This window comes from Melanotaenia boesemani, chromosome 21 (assembly GCF_017639745.1).
Source record: "Melanotaenia boesemani isolate fMelBoe1 chromosome 21, fMelBoe1.pri, whole genome shotgun sequence".
Classification (NCBI taxonomy): Eukaryota; Metazoa; Chordata; class Actinopteri; order Atheriniformes; family Melanotaeniidae; genus Melanotaenia; species Melanotaenia boesemani.
In genome coordinates this window covers 15,733,197-15,757,074 of record NC_055702.1, presented here as the reverse complement: position 1 = coordinate 15,757,074, position 23,878 = coordinate 15,733,197, and the positions used below count along the sequence as shown (strand labels likewise).

General features: G+C 37.2%; 1 protein-coding gene across 1 annotated transcript; it reads right to left on the bottom strand.

Moving 5' to 3' along the window:
• Window positions 1-1,904: 1,904 nt before the first annotated feature.
• On the bottom strand, window positions 1,905-21,118 carry LOC121632824 (integrin alpha-M-like). The gene is made up of 30 exons (XM_041974582.1): window positions 20,985-21,118; window positions 18,410-18,512; window positions 18,112-18,209; window positions 17,712-17,782; window positions 17,447-17,561; window positions 17,001-17,128; window positions 16,621-16,763; window positions 16,141-16,291; window positions 13,902-14,052; window positions 13,511-13,584; window positions 13,252-13,369; window positions 12,869-13,005; window positions 12,639-12,785; window positions 12,327-12,536; window positions 12,108-12,241; window positions 11,752-11,894; window positions 11,511-11,665; window positions 11,252-11,377; window positions 11,006-11,079; window positions 6,165-6,306; window positions 5,986-6,084; window positions 5,831-5,910; window positions 5,667-5,753; window positions 5,510-5,579; window positions 5,302-5,400; window positions 4,665-4,745; window positions 4,454-4,564; window positions 4,216-4,329; window positions 4,019-4,129; window positions 1,905-3,832 (listed from the first exon to the last, which is right to left on the bottom strand). The coding sequence occupies exons 1-30, from the start codon at window positions 21,019-21,021 to the stop codon at window positions 3,734-3,736; spliced, it is 3,408 nt and encodes a 1,135-aa protein (XP_041830516.1). The 5' UTR covers window positions 21,022-21,118; the 3' UTR covers window positions 1,905-3,733.
• Between the last annotated feature and the right edge of the window lie 2,760 nt (window positions 21,119-23,878).

The window sequence follows — 23,878 nt, the reverse complement described above, 5'->3', positions numbered from 1 at the left end:
GCTTGACGTCATCCTTTACTGCTGGTGTCCACCAACGAATTTGGGGCTTGCCACCACGACAGGCACCGACGACCTTGCGGCCACAGCTCATCAATAAAGGCACGGAACACAGCCCACTTGAACTCAATGTCCCCCGCCTCACCGGGACATGGTTGAAGCTCTGCTGGAGATGGGAGTTGAAACTCTTTCTGACAGGAGACTCCACCAGACGTTCCTAGCAGACCCTTGCAACATGCTTGGGTCTGCCAAACCTGACCGGCGTCCTCCCCCACCATCTGAGCCAACTCACCACCAGCTGACAGCTCCACCCCTACTCCTCCTCCTCCACCCGAGTGTCCAAGACATGTGGCCGCAAGTCCAACGAGACGACTACAAAGTCGATCATCAAACTGTGGCCTAGAGTGTCCTGTTGCCAAGTGCACATGTGGACACTGTTATGCCTGAGAAAGGTGTTCATTATGGACAATCCATGATGAGCACAGAAGTCCAACAACAAAACACCACTCGTATTCGGATCAGGGGGCTATTTCTCCCAATCACGCCCAACCAGGTCTCGCTATCATTGCCCATGTGGGCATTAAAGTCCCCCAACAGATCGAGGGAGTCCCCAGAAGGAGTGCTCTCCAACACCCCCTCCAAGCAATCCAAAAAAGGTGGGTACTCTGAACTGCTGTTTGGTGCATAAGCACAAACAAACGTCAGGACCTATCTCCCCACCTGAAGGCAGAGGGAGGCTAACCATTCGTCCACCGGGGTAAATCCTAACGCACAGGTGCCAAGTCCACACCTGCTCAGCAACTCTCACCAGGAGCAACTCCAGAATTGAAGAGGGTTCCAAAGTCCACCTATATCTAGCTGGAACTGCTCAACCTCTCACACCAGCTCAGGCTCCTTCCTCACCAGAGAAGTGACATTCCACATCCCTAGAGCTAGCTTCTGCAGCCGAGGATCAGGCCGACAGGGTCCCCACCTCTGACAGCTGCCCAGCTAACACTGCACCCAACCCCTATGGCCCATGGGAGGGGGGGGCTCATGTCACCCTTTTTTGGTTGAGACCGACCAAGCCCCATGGGCAAAGGCCCAGCCACCAACTCCATGCCTGGCTCCAAACCTGGGTCCATGATTTGTCATCATCATAGGGGTGTTTTGAGCCACGCTTCATCTGGTCCCTCCCTTAGGCACCTGTTTGCCATGGGTGACCCTACCAGGGGCATAAAGCCCCTGACAACATAGCCACTAGCATCATCAGGACAAGCAAACTCCTCCACCACAGTAAGGTGGTGGCTCAGGGAGGAGTGGTGGCTCAGGGAGGAGTAAATGTTACCATCTATTCTAATTAGTACTGGAAGAGCTCAAGTTTGACTGAGAAATAGGAAGTAGGTAAAGTAGCTTTATGCAGACAATGTATCACTTTAAATGGTAAATATCTACTGTACTATGTACTAAGCTTATTGTAATATATTGACAAATTATAAGAAATATTACCTTTTGTTTATATATTAATATTGTTTCTTTTTTCCAAACTGTGTTGTGGCTCTTGTCTCCTTCCAATGCACCAGTGGGACAGAAAGAAAACTAAACGTTACGCTTTAGAAACATCTAAGTTGATTATCAGTCCTGTGTTTGCATGTGTGTGTGTTTGTGCTTAGCTTTATCATGCCTGTGTTAAGTCGTGAAAAACACATCTGCCTCTGTGATCATGTGACTTTGATGGTCAATTATAGACATTTTTAACTTATTCTGCTCACAGGCGGTTACGAACCACTTTTGTCTAGGGAAAGGGGCTGGTAACAAACCAGGCCAGGGTCAAGTCTAAATGGTATAAATCAAAATATTTATTACAATAAACAAAATTAAACATACACAATTTCCTATAAATGAAAAATAATTCACAAATAAGTTCAGTTTAAACTAACTAAAACTGTTCTACAAACAAAATTATACCAAAACTGGCAACTAACTTAACACTTGTTAAAAAAAGAAAGAAAATAAAAAAAATAAACATAACACAAAGTGTCCATTTCAGGAATAAGCCCACGATTGGCAATTTACAAAGCTAATACAAAACAACAAAACAAATGTCAGCCAGGTAAATGCTGGGACTTTCACACCACTCACTAACAAAGCCCGATTCTTAAGCAAACAGGAAAAGCTTTTCATAAGGAGACTGTCGATTATATCTAACTATACAATGACTCAACTACTCATAAAAAGCAATGAGAGTGTCTTTTCTCTAAACCACAGGAATCTAAGGAAAGCTCTTACAATTAAATACAGCCGACACAAACCCACACAGGGTGCAATACACAAGAGTTATCCCAGGCTGGCGATATGTGTGCCCACAGTACACAGCTCCCACGAATGATGATGATGCAGGGCCATTATGGGCAAGGTGTCCATTACGTTATTCTAATACTTAGGCTGTTTGGCTATACTAGTTTAGTACACATATAATGTGCACAGCTGTCCTTGTTGAACTTAGGAACATTTTATTTTTCTTTTATTTGCCTAGGTTAAAAGTTGATGAGGGAACTTTCTGACTTAAACATTTTGTCAGTGTGTTTATGTCACTGTGCTATTAATGATATTGTTGCAGCTTTTCACTTGCTTGCTGGTTATTGTGTTTGATGTCTGAGGTTTTGGTTCACAACTCCATTTGTTTTCGTGAATTTGTTTATTTTAATGACATGGCTTATTTTGCTGCATGAAATGTTTGGTGGGTCCTGCTGGACCAAACATACCTCCCCTACCCGAAAAAGTTTGGGAACCCCTTTTAAAGTTGCTCTATGTAACTTTCTAACTTGTGTATATGTGTTTCTGACTTATTTGATGGCACAGTGACATTTAGTATATACATTTCTGGAGACATCATTGTTCAGCAGCATCCTGAAGCTGCTCAACAATTTTTGCTTTAAGGACAGGTCACATAACAGCTGAGTTTTGCTTTACATACCAAGTTATTGCTAGTACCGGATATCAACATACTGGCCATTCTAAACGCACATCTCGGCTGATTCTTTGAAGAAACATAGAAGGACATTGTCAGAGAAAGAAAAGAAAGCAAGAAAGACACAGCAAGAGATAAGAAAAGAGTCAACATCAGACTGACTTTTACTGGAGAGAGCTCAGAGTACAGGTAGGATGAAAGATGGATGCAGAATTAATCGTCATAGGGAGCAGGTCACTGATAAAGTCCGCAAAAGCTGCTTCTTGTTTTAACTGTTGTATGAATATTGGTGTTAGCATGTTAGGCATCTAAATAAATTGCTTGAAAAATGATACAAACATGTTTAGGTCAACATAACACCATATCATTAACACAGGACTCCTATTGTCACTGTAGTATTCAGCCTGTTGATGAGGGTAGGGGAGAGGGTTTATAGTTTGGTGTGAAAGTTGGTCGACATGCAATAATGAACTCTGGTGATGACTTAAGCTATGTGTGTTTGCAAGTGTGAACTTGTGTGAGCATATGTGTACAGTATATGAGTTGGGGTGGCCTGAGGGAGTTTATACCCGACTTTAGTCCCAGTCTGGCCCAGTGAGAGATTTCACAAACACACAGGCTGGTTTCTTAAAGTGGTGGCATAGATATTTCATTTATAGAGATTTCCTGAAATAGTAAGATGGGTTGGTTTTGTAGTCAGCTGCAGTCAACAGGTTAATGGTACAAATGGAAAATACTGGATGTGGGGAATGGGTGGTTTCTTTGAGATGAAGAATAATAAGATTTTTATTCTCCTGTGGGTGCACCTCCATCAGCTTCTGTCTCTGTGGCTCCTTTTCCATCTTCATTAATCATCTCATTGTATTTGCTCTTAAAAAAACCAGCCTATGAGTAAAAAGGAGAAAAAATAAAAATATAAATCTTAGTTCATAAATTCATGTAAATAAAGAATGGATTTTAAAATTCAAAGATATATAGATGTATTAATCATCACTGGCAATATATACAAATTACTTTATTTGGAAATCAATGTAATTAACAAAAAAAGTGACAGAAAAAAAAGTCTCTCACCTTATACAGACCAGCAGTGAGTAAAGCCAGAAAAGCCAACCCTCCCAGAGAACCTCCTACAATCTCTTTGGTGAAATCTGGTACAGGATACACTTCTACCTCTGTCTCAATCTGGGAGGTGAGGAGGCAGAGTTTTTATTAATTTGAGCTGTTTAGTTAAATAATATAAATCTTAAAAAAGAGTAAAGTTTAATCACTTTGTGAACAGGTGGGTTGTTATTAGTTGCTGTTGAGTAGAAGATGTACTGGTCTCTGTCGTACTCCAGACTGGCCGTGCTGGTTAAGAGGAATTTGGCAGATGGAAGTCCAATCTGAGACAAAAACATGTGGAAGAATAATTTAATCAGATTTTTAGTCTTGTTAAATTTCATGAGAGCTGCTTACTGGTTCTGTAATCAGGACCAGTTGCACTTACCACATCCAGTTCATATTTACCTGCTCTATCCATGCTGAACTAAGGTTGGCAGAGATTGTATACGTCTTACTCTCCTTTCTTCCCATGAACCGGCTGCACCTAAACACTCTGCACTTGGCTACAGAGCAGTCCTGTGGTGGACACATGCATAGAAAGCTGCAGTGAAGTGGACAGTAATGTCCATTTATTAGCATATACATTTAAACAGGCACATTATAAAAACATACTTACCACTAATTTCTTTTCCTTTATCTGAGCAACAATATCAGTGACAACAGGTTCTTCATCTTTGTCTCGTTGACAGTCTGCAATCTGAGAATAAAGTTGATTTATGTCACTTTATTTTTATTTAATTTTTTTTTTTATTTAACCTTTATTTAACCAAGAAAGTCCCATTGAGACTCGAAAGGTCTCTTTTTCAAGGGAGTCCTGGCCAAGAGGCTCCAACACACACATTTCATACAATTTCATACATTTCATACAGTGCAGAAACCTGGTTAAAAACAGCGACATATCATTGACTGCATTTCTAGGTCATCAAGAAAAGAATTAAAATGAGGCATTGACACAAGTGTTTGAATTTTAAGAGCTCTCTGTAAAAAATTCCAATCTGTTGGTGTACAATATTGGAAAGACATTTTTCCCGTCTTTGTTCTAACTCTAGGAACAGTTAGTGTGTAGACCTCCTGAGAGCGCAGATGATAATGACCTTCAGTCCTGTGAAGATACACGCTCAAATAAGAAGGAAGGAGACCAATAAGTCCTTTACTTTACTGGAACTGCTGCTCATTTCACCACATACTGCCATGTCTAAGATACATTTAAGGCTTTTTTTATAGTTAGTAGTTAAAGGTTTCTCTATATTTACCTGCAGACTGCTCAAATCCACCCAAATATCTTTGTTACCGAGCTTTACAGGAACCCTGATCACCACAGTGAAATTAAATGCTCTGATGCTATTTGTAACCTGAGAAGGTGAGAAAGAAAAGTTTCAGGATGTAATAAAGCATCAGGTCTGAAACATAGCAGTAAACTAGAAGATAGTACTGATACTACTGGAAGAAGTAATCTTTCACCTTGATTGATTGTTGGACTGGTTTCTGCAAATTATTTTTTCCAAAAGTGAAATTGCAGTAGTTGAAGGAGCTAAAGAGACATTGTAAACATTAGATATTGGAGCAAAAAAATAGCATCACTTTTAAATTTATTTTGATTTAACTATGAAACACAGACCTTTCAGCTGAAACAAAGATGCTGTATTTCACATCGATCTCTTTCCTCTTGTAGAGTTCACTTGAAGGGGAGTGCTGCTGATTCCCACTGAAAGATAAAGATGGAAATGTTTATAGAAAATATTCATATTCCAAGTTGCTGCACCATCAGCTGAAGAACTGTACCTGGTGGCGTTTGCAGTGACAAAGATCTTCCTGTCAAGTTGACTATTGGCTCCAATCCCATAGGAGACAATGAAGACAGCCTGGAAATGAAAGAAACCAGAGATCAGATGCCTCCTCTTCTGACTCAACAGTCTGCAGCAGTGCAACAAACCAACCTTGGAGTTGCTTTTGAAAACTGGTTTGTCAATAGTGCAGTCTGTCTTTCCTCGAGTTACTCCATCTTCACTGTCCAAAGAGCTGCACTGAATTCTTCCCTGTATTAAAAAACAAAGCATTGATGTGACTTGGAGAGCAGCTGATCAGAGAGGAAACAGACTTGATCCTGATGTCTGACCTGCAGAGCTGAAAACTTCCTGTAGGAGAGCCCAGCTGGGTATGTGAGAATAATAAGACTGTTGTATGAGTTTTCCTCCCTGTTCTCCACAGAGACTGTCACATCCAAAAGCCCATCAATGCCAACCACAATCACTGAGGACCTGAGAGTTTATGAGGATAAATGAGAATGATCAGATGAAATTATAACTGATGTTAAACAGCACTGTTTCGACATATAGCACAAAGTCTCTTTTTGCTTCTTTCTCAGCAAGATGGGCCACTGTCTCACAGATACAGACAGAGACAGTGGTGATATGGGGACCATAAACTTAGTTTAATAAATTAAAGAGAAATAGCATAAAGTTCTCTAATCAGAAAGAAATTTTAAAAGGTTATGAACCACTCCTAGAGAGTGGTCACTCCAACAACTACTAGAGAGAATTCTTTTGTAATTTATAGGTATTGTCTGATTGCAACAGCCATTTTACATCTTTAGAAGGAAAATCATTTGGTCAACACTGACGGTTATTTATTTTTCTTTTTTCCTTTTCTCATTTTCAGATTTCTTCAACTTTTTTTTTACTGGAACACTTTTCAATCACTGAACAGTATTTTTTTGCCTCGTGGATGAGACACAAATCCTATGACATGGAAATAACAAACTACTACTGAGGGCTTGTTAGTTTCAGAGGATGTAATGGTTATTTTGAAAAATATATAATTTAACCATACTTTCCTTGCCTGTTTTATTTATTCTTTTCATTTAATGAGGAAAATGAGATCAACTGTATTTTCGCTCAAGCTTTTAAAGAAAAATGCAGCCAAAATGTTTACAGTATTATTCAGACTATAAGGCACACTTAAAATCATTTAATTTTCTAAATGATCAACACTGCGCCTTGTTATCTGATGTCCCTATGTATTAATTCTGGTTGTGCTTACTGACCTCAAACCAATTTTAAAAATGTTTTAGTATGACCGACTTTGGTATGCTACGAAGACGCACCGCTTGATGGATTGTCGCAGCATTACGGCTACCGTAGTCAGGAGCCTCGCGGAGTAATATGCACTGTGCTTCAACATAATATACTGGCACGGTAATGGTGTGTACGTGTAAGGACCCCAAAATGGCACCTGCAAAGAGACATGCTTATGAAGCGGATTTCAGACTTCAATGGTACGGAAGTGGAGAAAGCAAGAAGATGACCTATGCGTAGTAAAGTAGAGCAAAAAAAGTTACAGAGGGAACAAAGCAAGACGGCTACAGTTAGAAGACAAAATTAAAAAAGTGGGTTAATGAACAGAGAACAGCAGGTAGAAGCATCTCTACAGTCTCTATTCAACTCAAGGCAACAGCAGTAGCACGTGACATGAAGATCAATGACTTTCGAGGAGGTCTTCTTAGTGCTTCCATTTTATGAAAAGGTGTAATTTCTCCATCCGCACAAGAACTACTGTCTCGCAGCAACTGCCAAAGGATTACAAAAAAAAGTTGGCCATTTTCCCCACCTACTGCAAAAACAAGATCACTGAAAAGAAGATCCGGCCAGAACACATAACCAACATGGACGAGATCCCCCTCACTTTTGACATCCCTGTGAACCATACTGTGGAGAAAACCAGGACCAGTACGGTATCTACACACACCTCAGGGAACAAGAAGTCATCCTTTACTGTAGTTCTCGGTTGACAAGCTTATGGCCAGAAACTACCACCCATGGTCATTTTCAGGAGGAAGACTTTGCCAGAAGAAAAGTTTCCGGCCAACATAATTTTCGAGGCTAACCCAAAGGCCTAGATGGACGAGGAGAAGATGAGTGAGTGGCTGAGAGAAGTCTACGTCAAGAGACCGGATGGCTTTTTCCACAAATCTCCATCTGCGACTCCATGAGCGCCCATCTCACTGATACTGTCAAAACCCAAGTGAAGTGAAATAATTCGAAGCTTGTCATCATCATAACCAAAGAACTTCAACCGCTAGATATTGTTGTCAACAAGTCGGATAATAAGAGAGGGATCCGGGCATGCTGAAGATGAAGCATTATATGGATTTGTGGAAGAGTAATGAACTAAAATAGTAAGTGTAAAAAAATAAAAAAAGGTAAAGTGTAAAAAAAGTGAGTAGTATTGTATGTTATGTGCTACAACTGAACAATGTTGAGAGTCATTGTTCCCCAAATTCATGCAAAAAGTAAAACAAAAGCAGCTTCAGTTTTCGTTCCAGTTTTGGAGTCAACCATTTTAATCTATAATACTCCAAACCATTTGTTTCTGTTTTTGATCAGCCTGTTTTTTTTTTTCTTTAATGTAAAAATGGTAAATGGTCTTTATAATAGTATAACGAAAATGACTGTTGTATGTTCTCCACAGAGACCATCACATTCAAAAGCTCATCAATGCCAATAGTAATCACTGAGGACCTGAGAGTTTATGAAGAATAACAAGAATGAAAGAGAAAATCAAAACTAATGCATAAACAAAGAAGCTTTGTTTCTTCATGAATGCTGGCAGCAATAGAAATGCTAACATGCTGGTAATCCCTTGGTTTATTGTTTACTATCATCACCATCTTAAAAAAAACACTCATCTGGCTCTGGGTGATGTATGTATGGCTGCCAAACTAACAAACTAACAGCCAAAAGATAAAATCTCCTGTTGTGTTTGTCAAATGTTGAAAAAACGGCATCAAGTCAAGACAACACGGTACAGTAGGAGAAATTTGTAGGGACTAAACATATCTATGCCCCATTAAGAGTCTGACCCCACTTACAACAAGATGTGATATGATTTTACACAGAAGCTACTTGATTTTGATCATATTTCACTACATTAAGTTTGTAATATAGCATTTTGACTGTTTCCACTCACCTTCTTTTAATAATAATCATCCAAATAAATCATAATAATATGAACATATAAATAATACTAAATCCTGCTTTTAAGTTGAACAGAGAGCTTTTCAGGGTTTTAATCGTTTCATGTCTGATAGTAAAAGCCAGTGCTCTAATTAACACCCAGCCTATAACTTAATTATATAACTCTTTTTTAAAGAAAATGATAGAAAGAACTACTAAACTCAATATTTAGGATTACTTTCTTCATTCTTACATTTTCATCTACATCAATAAGCAGTACTTTTTCAATTTAGAATGTGACACAATATAATTTTCCTTTTGTTTGTTTGTTTGTTTTGTTTTTATATAGGTGATAATGTCAAGGTCTGGGGGTTTTTGGTTTAGTTTTTCTAGTCTGTTTAGGTTGTGGTTTTTATTGTTTGAGTCCTCTGTCTTGCTTCCTATTAGTCTGTCCCTTTGTGTATTCTGTTTACTTCCTGTTCCTGGTATCCAGTCATGTTGTCACGCCTGTTGCTTGTTTGTTGTTTAGTTCCTCACTATTTAAGCTTCCAGTTCATCAAAATTGGAGAAAAGCTTAATGATGGTCTTTCAGTATACACAGGGGAAATGTCTGCATTGCTGTTAACGGTTCAGTGGGTGGAAGAGACAAAACCTTTATGATCATTATGATAAGGAAGCATCAAACAGGGAGATGTGATAGTTCTGGGGCAAATGTGGCCATAGTGCATCTTCTGTTGCATTAAACTAAGTTTAATTTATTCTTTCCATTTAAAAAACTCAAGTAGAAGTTTAATGTATTTTTTGCATACACAAATCTTTGTTTTGAAAAATGGTAAATGGTCTGTATTTGTGTAGCGCTTTACTGTACCTGGAATGATACCCAAAGCGCTTTACATTACACATCACATTCACACACTGATGGTGGAAGCTGTCATGCAAGACGCTAACCATGACTCATCAGGAGCAATTTGGGGTTCGGTGTCTTGCTCAGGGACACCTCGACATGGGGTTGACAGGCCGGGGATCGAACCGGCAACCCTCAGGCTACGAGACAACCCCCCTGAGTCATGCCACCCAAAAATGCATGTAGAATCCTTTTTAAGAACAGTCAACATACAGGCATTATTATCAAGACAGCCTCAGTTGTCAGATTATGAAGCTAAAATGATGTAAAATGATTATATCAATAGATATATGGCACCATAAAGGCCAGCCAGAAAACCAAATGGTATTTGTACAAATGACACAGATCAACAGTGACCAAGCCTTTTCTCATTTCTCTCAAGTCTTGTCTTCCAGGAAAAAAAAAGATTTTGACATTGACACAAACAAATAATAGACCATATTTACATATTTACACTTTTCCCAACAGCTTTGCTTGTTTTATTTTTCTGTTTTTCTTTTTTTTTTCTTTTGCTATTTACAGTTATTTATGCTATTTACTGTACCTATTATCATCACAAAACCAAATCCAACTCAGCTCATTTCTGATGCTGCAATACGTAAAAAGTTTTTTTGCTTTTTTTTCCAGTCATTGAGAACCGTCTTTTTTTTTTACTAGACATATAACATACCTGTCACTTGTTGATCTTTGGCTGCTCCTGATTGGATATTACCATCAAGTTAATATATCTAATTTGTCTAAAGTTTAAAAGGAAATTGCATCATTACAATTTCAAATGAGAACTGTTTTAGCAACATGGTAGCAAGCATGGATTACTCATCGTGGATTAACCAAATAGAATTTTTGAATAAAGATGACATTTTACTGGATTGGATTGTTAACTGCCTGGACAGCATATACTGTAAATTCTTGGTAAACTTACAGAGATTATTTAAAAGGTAAGCTATCAATCACAATTTTCCCCACAGACACTATCGTTACTGAGAATTAGGGGCTCTGGTGATCTAGTGGAGTTTAAAGGGTTAAGCAAGAAAGCTCTGTACTTGTAGAAAAATATATCACCAAGCACACATGTAATGTTTTACTTTAACTCATCCTCACCCGGTGAAGTTGAAGTCCACTTTCAGATTATCAACACATTTCTCATCAGCACCACAGTTGATCTCAAAGCTCAGCTGTGAAAAACAAGATGTTACACACATTAAAACAAAAGCTAATAAAAGACTTTCACGTTTTATGATTCATCAGGAATTTTTAAATCTTTAACTGCTTTCATGTCAGACGTACTGGTGAGAAAGGTGTTTCTATAAATATAAAATTAATGAAGTGTGTTTAAAGGTTACTCACTGGATGAAAGGTTGTTGTTTGAGCCTGCTGGGCGAGACTTGGTTTAAGATTTGTGTCAGAAGGTAAACCATCGAAGGTGAATCTGAGCTCGTTCATAAGTGGATTGTGAATATCTTCTGGACAAGCCTGCAACAAAAATAGGGAAACAATAATAATAAATAAAATAATAAATAAAAGTTTGGGTTCAGTTTAAAAGATGAATATTTCCATATTAAATCTGTTTTTTTAATTAGTTTGTTTTCATCTTTTTAGGCACTACCTCAATAAAAAATTTCACACTGCTGCACTTTTGATTTTTAAAGTCCAGAACAAATGACCCAGTTTCCTCTCGTAGTTTCTCTCTGATGTAAGCTCGGTTCTTTGGGGTCTTCCTGGTAGCATCCAGCGTAAAAGTGTATTTAATCTGTGCTTGAGCTGAAACAAACCAGAATTTCTCTCATATAGAAATACACACTTACACAAGCTTGTCAATGAATAAAGAAATTAGGCTATGGAAGAACCTGTGTTCACTTTAGAGTGTCTGCTCATAATAAAGCAGATTTCAGCTTGGTTCTTCAGGGGATTTGAACAGTCCACATTTTGAGTTGGGATTTCATTTGGGTTGAAGGACACAGTTGCTTCCACCATCACTATAGGCCTTGATCTAGAAAGGACATCATTATAAGACAATGTCAACCCAGCAGTGAGTATTACAAGACAAGTAAACATCTTTTGGCTTTGTGATCATTTATCAGAAATATAACTGACAACTAGTAATTTCACACAAAGCTTCACTGATATAAACATAATTTGAGATTAAGAAAAAAAAAAGTAAAATTGGCACAGATTATGCAAGGCCACACTACCTATGACTCACCTCAGTAAGACAACTGTGCCCTTTGAACCCACCGCTAAGTCAGGCAGACCATCACCACTCTGATCGAAACTCCACTGACTGATCGACATGCCAAAGAACTTTAGTCCTGACTGAACCTCAGAGGCAGCAATTCTCTGTGTAACAGTAGATTATTTACTTCACAAAAGTAGAAAATGGAAGAAATGTTATCAGTTTTTATCAGCTTTTACACTTGCTCACCTGTGAGTAAGCAGGATTGATTCTTTGGCCTCCTTCAGCATGGAATATGTAGATGCTGCCTTGACCATCGTTCTCCAAAGGTGCTCCAACTGCCAAATCACTAAATCCATCGTTGTTTAGATCAGGCAGAACAGCGAGAGAAGACCCAAACCTTCCTCTGTCAGCAGCCCCTTTTAGTACTAATGGAGACTCAAAATGGCACTCGACATTCTGGTGAACATGTCAGGAAGAGGGAGAATTTCAGGCTTATTAAAAAGAAGAAAATATAACTAGTAAATTGACTGAATGTCTCTAGATGAAGCTGCTAATTACCAAGTAGGTCAATGTGCAAACATAAACTCGTCCCTCTCGATCAGAGTCCTTGTACATCGGAGCAGATATGATGATTAGATCAGTGTAGCTGTCAAGATTCAAATCCATGGTACAAACCTCTGCCCCAAAATATTCACCAATCTGGATCTGTGAAAGACATTTTATATGTATAATATAGATTTTTAATGTGTTTCAGGTCTTTCAGGACCATCTTAGTGGTAAATACTCACCTCACGCTGATTTGGCTCAAGCTTTTGCCAGAATGTGTCCATGAAAACCACCATCACAACTCCTCTGTGTTGATATCTTGGAGCACCAATGATAGTCAGTTGTCCATCTGCAGCTGTAGCCACAGCCATGGAGTAACCTACAATTTAATGATGATGTCGTTGAAGGGATTGGTAAATATTGATTTTTTTTTTTTTTTCATAATCAAACATTTTCTTTACCTCTGCAGAAAATAAAACAGTCAACAAACCTACATCTTGTTCTCCAGCACAGTGCTACTTGTATAATTTCTCTGTATCAAAATATTAATTTAGTAATAAAGTTGTAGAGTTGTATATATAGTTTTGTTTTTGTTTGTTTGCTTGTTTTACTGTAACATTCTCACCAAGATAACTGTCAGGCTCAATAGCCATGGGCTCATATGACACTCTTTGTGTGCTTCCTGTGTACCGCTTGTAGCCTCCCCTCCACTGATTAGCACCAACCATAGCCATCTGGATTCCCTGCAGGTTTAACAGAAATGTGTTTGGCAAAATGAAAGTCTAAATGCAGTATTCATGCAGTACCCTAAATAAAAATAAAACGAAATAATAATAGAAAAATAGAAAAGAATTTGTCATCCAGTTTTTGGCCAACAATTTTACCTCATTTACAATAGCTGCTCTGAATCCCTCCTGTGACATTTCCAGTTTCAGTGACTCTCCACTTGTTTGTGATCCTGTAATAGCAAAATAAACAAGAGCTGAAGATAATTACGTAATGTCATATGCTGCATGGAAACTTCGGATCTTTAGAGTTTTATTGAGGCTTTTAGTGAGTTTCATATTTGCAAGTACTGTTTAGTCTAAAATACGTACATTTAAGAAGTCAATGCTTGGTTAATTTGGTTGGTTAATTTTAAATTTAAAATTTGGTTGGTTAATTTTAAATTTAAAATCTGAATCACACTCGCTCACATACACACACATACACACACACACACACACACACACACATAGATATATATATATATATATATATAATTTTAGTATGTACCTTCAATAGAGAAAATTTTGTCTTGCAAATTCTGTCGAATCTTCTCAAGTGCTTCAAAGGTCTCCACTTCAAACACATGGTTCTCTTGGGGTTTAGAGGCAATCATCCTTAGTTCATTTAATGCAGTAGGGATTTTAAATGCTCCCCCCACCTTTGGATGCAAAATAAATAAATGTGATGTACTTCAGGGAATAAATGTAAAGAAAATGGTTTATGTAAATGTAGCTTTAATGTACGATAGATTGATGCTTCCAATTATATACAGTATGTTAAAAAAACAGGGCATCTGAAAATAAGCAAATATGAAATTAAGACAAACTGATGCATAAGTTTTGAAATTTGAACATATATTTTATAACTTGTATCATATTCGAATGTTTGATAACAGATGAAAATCAAATATGTTAACTAGTTTTGCACATCTTAAAATAAAGGTAAATTTTTTTGTCTTTGTCTTTGTCCCACTTTTTATACACTTCACTCAGTCCACAATAAGAGATGCTCAGTTTTACTCACCACTCACCGATCAATCACTATCTTACTCACATCTGCAGCAGAAGAATTCTTCAAGGCAGGGATGGACTGGCCATCTGACATACAAGCATTTCCTGGTGGGTTGATGGGTTTTTTTGGGCGAACACAGTTTATTTATTGGTCTGACGGGTCTATAAAACTAAATAGATCACAGGCCCAGCTAACAATGACCTGCTCATTCCTGTGGTCCTTGTTCCTGAGTAATCCATTCATTCAAACAGTCAACACAGAACTTTCTCTCCTGACCACTGGCCCATTAAAAACACTGATCTGTTCTTTTCTTAACTGAGATGAGGCTGAACCAATCAGATACATTAAAACCCTTTTGGTTCTTTACCAGTGGATGCAGCTACCTGTCAGAACCTGCAGAAGAAGCTGCAAAGAAACTGTACAAGAAAGGAAAAGCAGAGGATGCCAACAAATGATTGACATTTTTGACACAGTAGGACCTTCATCAGCTGCCATGGGTGATGATGATGGTGGTAGAAGCTGTGGTAAGTTGCACTGCTTTCACATTACTGAGGTTCTGTTCTGAGTAAAGAGACCCATTAAACCCAGTAAGTCTAGCTGTTTGCAAAGTTATGATAAAGTGATGATTACACGTCACCAAAACAGCTGTTTTGTTACCATGTCAGTTTGTGTCCTTACATTCATGAAATTAACTGATGTCAGAGTATCCGGCAGGAGAACAGTAGGTTAACTGGTTGTGTTCACTGGTTAACTGGTTGTCTTCAATGGTTATAACAGCAGATCTTAAATTTAGTTGTTTTATGTCTTCCTGAACTAAATTCTTTTTTAGCCTATTTGTTATTGGTTGTGGGCTGATAGTTCAAACTGGGGACCTTCTTGCTATGAGGCCACGGTGCTAACCACCACACCGCCATGCAGCCCGTCATTATGTTAAAGGAAATGAGGCTCCATTCAACCATTAGTTAAATTTGGTTAATTAAACAGTTCATGTGATGTTTTCTTGTCATTTTTACATTGGTAGGGCCTTAGCACGTGTCTGCTCTCACTGATTTCTGCTAATTCACTGCATGGATTTAGTGGTTTTAAGGAGTTGCATGGTTGATATTAACATTTAAAGAACAACAACGACTTGTGGATGATCATAAATGAGCTGAGGGGTATTGTACGAAACCAGAATAAAAAAATCCAGGATAATTAAACAAGCCCAGCTTGACCTAGCTTGCGCGGCCTATCCTGGCTTAATTGATTGCACGTTTGCTGAGCCAGGATGAGAAGGTGCAACATATCCCGGCTTAATCTCTTATCTTGGTTTCGTGCAATACCCCTCTGGTCTCTGATAAACAGCTTTTTTTGTTGTTGTTGTCCCAGTCAGAATCAGAATCAGAAATACTTTATTAATCCCTTGCAGGGAGTCTGCCCCTGCTTCAAGATATAAAGTTTGGTTTGTTTTTTTTTTTTTTTTTGTTTTTGATGCAGACTTTGTATTCTCTTCTGTTAACCATTAATTAAATCAGTTTTGTGAGGGAAAGTGAACATTCAAGTGTGTAAAACGTGGGACAAAAACTTTTATAGTTGTAGAATTTAATTATATTTTCAGACTTGCAGAATTGAACTATTCTTAACTGAAAAAGGTTTGAGTTTAGTTTGATTGCCTTGGTGCACAAAGATATTAAACTAAAAACTATTACTTTTATAAATACATTAGATTAAATATATTTATATAGATACAACTTACCCCAATAGCAAATCGAACAATATCTTTAGCTTCAGCTTTTTGTATTGCTGCTTCTAAGTTGCCGTGGTCATTAGACTCTCCATCTGTAATGACTATCAAAATCTTTTTCACCTTTGATCTGGAACCTTTGGATGGTGAGAAGACATCGTCCCTGGAAAAACAAAGATTTATACTTGTTAATCAATTTTTGTATACAGTGGCAATGTTTTACTCAGATTAGTTTCCAGGTCACAGTTGATAGTGGGGGAGAGAGGAAGTGCCCCCTAAATAAGATGTAAAAATCTATGGAAACCAAAGTTTTCTCAAACTTCCTACTATCATCCAAAGACATGCATGTTAGGTTAATTGCTCCCAAGGAGTGGGTGTGAGTGGCTGTTTGTCTCTGTTTTTAAAGACTATGTACAATAAAAAAACATTAGACACAGACCAGACTGAGTAGAGATGCACTGTAGCACCAGTCATGATCACAGGGACACTTACACAACATGTCGAATGGCTGCAGCGGTGTACGTCCATCCTTTGGACTGCTTAATGTTTTCAATTCGAGCTTGCCAACTATTAGCATAAAATCCATTAAAATAGTAATGGACTTTGGGATGTGTGGAGAACTGAGCGATGGCAAACTGCAAAAGAAAACATATAAAACTCATATGAATTCAAAACATGTATTTAAAAGGCAAAATATCCAGTAAAAATAATGTAGAAAATATAGTTTTTTAAAAGTTCAGATGTTTAAATTTCAATTTAAATATCACATTTGCTTATTTAACTTTAAAAAATTCTCTTTCTTTCTTTCTTTCTTTTTCTTTCTTTCTTCATCCTCTGTTTTTAAAAAAAGAAAATTACGATCATAGTCTTACTTGTGTATCTTTTCCAAGGAGTGACTCGATCAGTTTTAACACAAAAGTCTTCATTCTTTCAAAATCACTCTTGTCTACACTTCCTGAGCCATCTAACAGAAATGCAATGTCAGCTTGGGTTCGGCACTCTGTTAAAAAGAAGAGATAAAAACAAGCTTAAACAGATGCAGTTCCCCATCAAATGTGCATGTATGGCTGATTTCCTTGTAATTAAGTGTAGCAGGTAAATCTAGTCCTTTTTGTCAACTCGCAACCCTACAGCCCCTGGTTCTTTCAGCGTCTTCCAGTTTGAAAGAAGGTTTAACTGCTAAACTGAGGAGTATTGTGTTGTATCTGGGATTTGAGAAATTGAACAAACATTTTCTGAGAACAGTGGGTGAATATTTTTTCACCGGGGAAGGGAGAAGTCATTGTGTTGATCCTTCCTGTAAATATTGTGCATTTACCTTCAATGGAAGATGGGACTGAGGGCTCAAATGAATTATATGTGTTGATCTGAATGCAAACACCATTGTACATGGTGATACTTTTACAGTCTTTGGGAATGGTTGGACCACATGCCTGAAAAGAATTAAAAGTTCACATTTTATTGTTGATAGATTTTTTTTTTTTTTTTTTTTTTTTTTTTTTGGTTGTTTAAGCAATATTTTTTCAAGATGCAAGAAAAAAAGTAAAATTTTTGTATTCAAAGATTTGAGTTCACCAACATACCACATTCCTGTCTGTGTTAGGGTCACTTGTCATTGTCAAACCAAGAGACATGTTGACTGCAGACTCTGGAACTGTGGAAACATTGAGCAAAAAAGAAAGACAGAAAGAAAACTGATAAGAAACAACGATAAACCAGAGGAACCACATATTCTCCTCATGTAACAGTTATTAGCTGTGTTCTGTCTCTGGACACAGCACAGCTCTCTGAGGCCGTTATCACAATATTTTGCTTGTAATATAAAGTAGTATAAAAAACCCAATTTAATCTCAGACTAATTTAAATTGAATCCATCGTCTTATGCATATGCAGTCCCAAACTCAGTTGAGAAAATCCTCAGTGAAAAAAAATCTTTAAAAGGGTCAAATTATTTTATCAGTATTTTTGTAAAATTAATCTTACCTGGAACTCGCAGACTTTGGCATCTCTCAGTGGTGCATTTAAATATCTGACCCCTTCGATTTCCTGAATACTGTTCTAGAGGGGCACTGACGAGTAATCTAGGGTAATAAAACCAGATAAACATTTGACTGGGGGAGGTTAGTGAGCAGTAACTTATACTTTTCAAGTAGGAAGCTTGATTGTCTTCTTACTATTCTGAAGCGTATTTATTTTTAAAAAAAAGGGTAGAAAAAAATCACAAGATGCTGACAACGCAGCCGTTAAGCTACAACAGACTATCATGTATGTTCAGACTCACTCTGATCGTCTTTGCACCACCTGGTAGCCAAAACCTGCAGCAGGATTCTTCAGGGACTTCCAAGCCAGAGGGTCAATGTTGAAACAAAGTGCAGCTTTTAACACTGTGAAATGAAGAATGTGATTCTAGTGAATTAGATTGTTTAAATCTCATATGTAATATTTACCATTTCCTTAATGTAAACAGTTAACTTGGTTTGCGGTGTTTCAGGTGAAGAGATTGTGTCATTGCATCTTTTATTTCCACTAGAGTGCATTAAAGAAGCAATTTTCTAAATGTAGAGCAAATCAGTTGAAAGTCGTCATGAAGAGGAAAAACATACTACTGGTTCAGTTTCTGGTTTCAAGTTACCTGATTGCTTGTTTGTTAGCAATTTTTTTTTTTTTTTTTTTTTTTTTGTGTGTGTGTGTGTGTCTCCCCAATTTCTAAATTGAATTATATTTGGTGGTGGTTTTTTAAAGTGAAAATAAAAATGGTTTTGAAGTTAAGAAATGTGTTATTAAAAACTTAAGTAATAACAATATACTTCACGGATAAAAAACCTTTTCCCTATTTCCAAACATTGGGTGATTTTTGGTACGCAGTTAAAACAGCAAAGATTAAGTCTTTATAACAATGTTTGGGCATCGTCAGAAACTGGTGCAGAAAGACCGGTGACCATTGGACTACTAATGTTATGAAGAAATGTTGGATTCTTGTGATAAGTGTTTGTGGTTACACAGTCATGTTTTCTCATAGTTTCTGGATAATAACACAGGCTCTGCTTTTTGTTTCGTCAGCAGCACACCCTCATTTACGATATGTAGCTTTTATTACTTCAGAGGGAGTGACACAAAGCATTATAATCTTAAACTTAAAAGTCTATAATTATACATGAAGTGCGGTAATGTCTGAGAAGTAGATACTATTATTTAATTTTAAAATGTTAGGATAGGGTTAGGATGTAGAGGATAGACAAGATATGTCTGAAGAATAAAAAGTAAGGAATACTCTGGAAATTGAAACTTTTATTACTACATTATTATTACACGGAAAGTAATAAATCAGCTGCTTTGAAAGGATAAGGCTTCCTCAGATCTACTTTCTGTATTATAATGCGGTGAAGAATCGCTAAACAACCCATTTGATGTAACTGAACTTTTTTTTAACAATGTCTTTGTAGGTAATAGTCAAAAATTAGCTAATGAAATTCCAGCTTGTGATGGAAATCCTTTGGACTTTATCAAAGGTTCATTTCCTATTATGTCTGCTTTTAAGCCCCTCAGCAGTCAGGAAATAAGTGTTGTCATTGACCAGTTAAAAACATCTGCAGCTGACCATGTCAATATTTCAGCACCTCTTGTCAAACAGGTGAAACAATCCATCTTGCAACCACTTTCTCATATTTTTTCTCAGTCTCTACGAACGGATGTAGAGACTTAAAAGTTGCCAAAATTATCCCCCTGTTTAAAGCTAATGATCCATCTCACTTTATCAACTACAGACCCATATCTATTTTGCTTTTCTTGAAAAATATTAGAAAAATTGTTTATGAAAGGACTGGTTTTCATTTAGATTCCAATCCGATTCTTTAGAATCACAAATATGGTTTTCACAAAAATCATTCCACTTATATGGCTTTACTTCACCTGGTTGACAAAGTTACATCTGCTCTCACAAATAATGAATAACAAATTAATCTTTATAATAAGGAGGTTAGCCATCTTGTTACTACATAGTGTCTTCTCGCTTTGTATTACACTGTTGTGTATCCTTATGTCATGTACTGCAACATGGTTTGGGGAAACATTTTCCCTACTACCCTCTACAAGATTTTACTGCTTCCGAAGCATTAAATTAGCATCTTGACCAGAACCACGCATTTTTCTGTCGCTTTATTTCAGAAACTCAATATTCTGAAAGTTTATTAAATTTATATTTTTCAAATACACTACCGTTCAAAAGTTTTGGGTCACTTTGCCATGGGATTCAATAGGGAAGTGACCCCAAACCTTTGAACAGTGGTGTATGTATTTTCATTTATAAGAGTTTGTCAACTGAAGGAAAAATTCCTAAAGAGTTCAATAATTATTTTAAATGAATCTGTTCACTTACGCAATACTTGCCAGTCTAAGGATCTGCATCACCCCATATATCTTACTCATTGAGGCCAAGTCTCTATTCTATTTAGGGTTACTACATTTCAAAATAGTTTTTTTTTCTCAACTGGCAAGTCAATGTTCATCAGTGCCAAAGTTATTTAAGAACTCATTTAATTAAGGGTGGGTCAAAACATCCTTCTGTCCCCATTATTGTTTTATTTTTAGCATCACTGCCTCTAATGTTAGTATTTTGTATTCTTATCATATTTTCAATTGTTATGGTTTTTTTCGGTGGAGGCTTTAGATGAGCCATAATTGCTTTTTGCCTCTTCCTGCACTGTACTCAAATTATATATTCTGTCTCTTTGATGTAGTTTTATTCTGTGCAAATAAACTAACAACTAAAAAGAAACATAATTGTCATCTAAATAGAGGTGGGTTTGTTTCTAACAAGTCACAAAACATGACTGACAGCTGGCAAAATATTGATTTACCTGAAAGGAAAAGTGTAGCTGAGATCATCCAATCCATTGTGTCCGTCTCATGGAAGACAGTCAAAAGTGTGATGTCTCCTCTGAGGTCAAAGAAATGTATCTGAAAATTCAAAAGCAATTACTTTCCCCTGCTGAAAGAGGCAAGACGAAAAGGCTGAAAGCAGATTGCAGAACTGAGACTAATACAAGGCAGTCATAAAGAACTCTGGTGTAGGAGGAGTTACAATACTCATACAAGTCTATGTTGCTTTGAGCAACTTCAAGAAAAAAAAATCTATTTTAAGTCTGAAGTTACTTTCAGCTTTTTCTTCTTCTACTTCACTTTCTGGATGGAGCAGAATTGATGTTTTCTGGGCAACCAAGATAACATTGAGCAGAAATGATGACTAAAAAAGAAAGTATATGCTTTCATCTCATATTATTAGCAGGTGCACAGCTGAAGTTTGAGAAGAAGGAAGTGTGTAGTGATGTAAAGTAGCTTTACCCAGACAACATACTTTAATCACTCTAAATGGCAGATATTATGTACTGCAAAATAATAGCTTATTCTAATATACTAACAAATTACTGCAAATATTGTGTTTGTTTAGATAATAGTGTGGTTACTTTTGTCTAGATAGTGGCTATTGTCTCCTTCCATGACCAGTGGGACAGACAGAAAGCTAAACTTTACACTGTAGAAACATGTCCTGGTCATGTGTGCTGTATGTGTGTGTGGGTGTAAGTGTGTGTGTGTGTGTGTGCGTGTGTGTGTGATAGAAGGCTTAGTGTGATTATGCCCTTATTAAGTAATAAAAAACACAACTGTCTCTGTCCTGTGATCATGTGACTTTGCTAGACAATTATAGACTTGCTTGCTTTGTCCTTTACACTATATATCTTGACTCATGCAGCCCACAGCCTCAGCTCAGGAAATGAAGATCCTCCCCTGCAACCACTCATCTGTCCTCTCTACCCTTATTTGATCGAGACAGACAGACGCATTTCCTGAGTCTAAATCTACTGGAGTTTTTTCCTTCCTATTAAAAGGCAGTTTTGTTCTTTCCACTGCTTCTAATTTATTATTATTTTTATTTGGCTAGTAACACAGTTATTATGAATTGGATTAATGTGAAACATGTAATGGATTTGTTTGAATTGTATTGTGATTGGACTACGGTGAATTGTATTAAACTGGATTATATCTGTATACATGCGTTGATGACTTTGTTGTGAGCTGGCTCTATTAAAATTAAGCTTAGCTGAAATGAACTGAATCAGTATATATGACACTATGTGGGAGTATATGAACAAATATGAAGCGTGTTTCTATTTTGAACACAAGGTCTTGAGCAGGTTTGCAATGTTCTTATATGCTTCCTGTCCAAGTGTGTGTGTGCAGGCACTCCTTATACATAGCTTTTAAAATTACATCTGTGTACTGAGATGCAGTTTCAACTGAAGAGTTGTGTATTTTCAAAAAGACATGCTCTTTGATTTCTTTTCCTAAATCATTGCAAACACGACCATATTTTAAGTTTCTCTCACTCATCACAACCTACAGGGTAAAAAACCAAAAAAATTACACACAATATTATATTTTAACTAGCACCAATGACATTTCTCTGCTCCGACTCTCTTCAACCAACAAGTTTGCAAACTACCAGATGTGTGTGTCTGGCAGCGAGTTGCCTGATACTGCTGTTAGGATGGCTGGTGAGTTTTGGTTGAGATCATGCGTCCAGTGTTATGAATATTTATCCACAAACTGCATCTAATACTGAGCTTTTATGATATTTTTTTCTCAAAATACCATGACTATTCCCTAAATTTTTTCAAGAAGTGAAGGACCACTTATAGGAAACAAGTACTGTAACTGTCTAAATGGAGGCTCTCTCAGGAGGACCAGTGGCAGGGCCCTGTCTGGGTCCAGTCAAGGCTTTTGTAATGATCTGTGAGTTTCAGTTCTGTTTTTCTTTGAGTTTTCGTTACATTTCTGTCTATTTCCTTGTTTTACATCCTTGGCCTGTTACTTGAACATTCAGTTTATGGGGTTAAAACACAAATAGCTCAAATTGATGCTGAAAATAAGATTTGGCTTTGAAAAAAAATGCAACTTCAATTTAAAACAGAAACGATAAGATTGAATCATGATTATTGAAAATTTCTATTAATACTGAAAAAATGTATTGGTACAGAACAGTTGCACTAAAAGACTAAAATAGAAATATTATTATACAGTGTCTTTATATGTTGACAGTATTTTTTGAGCTGACCGCTTTTTTTTTGTTGTTGTTGTTGTTGTTGTTTTTTTTGGGGTGGGGGTCTTCTTCTTTTTTTACAGACAGTTTCCTGTGACAGTGATATGATTTTCAGTTTCAACTCACTGTCACTGTTGCAGAGGGCCGGGGCTTAAAGATATCTGTGTGACACTTGCAGCCAGAGGAGTTAAAACAACATTCACTGAAACTATGGCTGCTGCTAGTTCAGGTGCAAAACCCATATAGCAGTTATGTCTCTTTTTTACCATATAACTGGAATAAGTCACTAACTATGTTTTAACAGTTTAATTAAGGATGTTGGTTTGAAGAGATTTGCTGGAAAGATAAGTTCAGCTAATGTGTGATGCAGATCTGCCAACAGGTCCATAGTATGTGCTTATGAAATCAGGCTGCCCATGAATATTTAACATTGCACCCCATTACTGAAGAGGTTTTTACATTATGAAACCTTGTGCAGCAGCAACACTCGTCTTTAACTCATAGGGGAGTGAAAGTAATCACAAGTCAAAATTTAAATAGGCTACATGTTAGCAAGCTAACAAACTTTTAAGCTGAGGTTCTTTTTTTTCAGTGAAAAACGGTTATTTTGATCTCCCATTTAAGCCTTAAGTCATTCCATGAACACAGTTCAGC

Excerpts from the sequence above, each read along its gene's own strand:
- LOC121632824 (XM_041974582.1), bottom strand. The coding sequence starts at position 21,021 with ATGGATTGGATGATCTCAGCTACACTTTTCCTTTCAG. Across the intron at positions 17,783-18,111 it reads CCAAAGTCTGCGAGTTCCAG|TTCCAGAGTCTGCAGTCAAC; the intron begins GTAAGATTAATT and ends ATGTTTCCACAG. Across the intron at positions 17,129-17,446 it reads AGTCCCATCTTCCATTGAAG|AGTGCCGAACCCAAGCTGAC; the intron begins GTAAATGCACAA and ends TCTTTTTAACAG.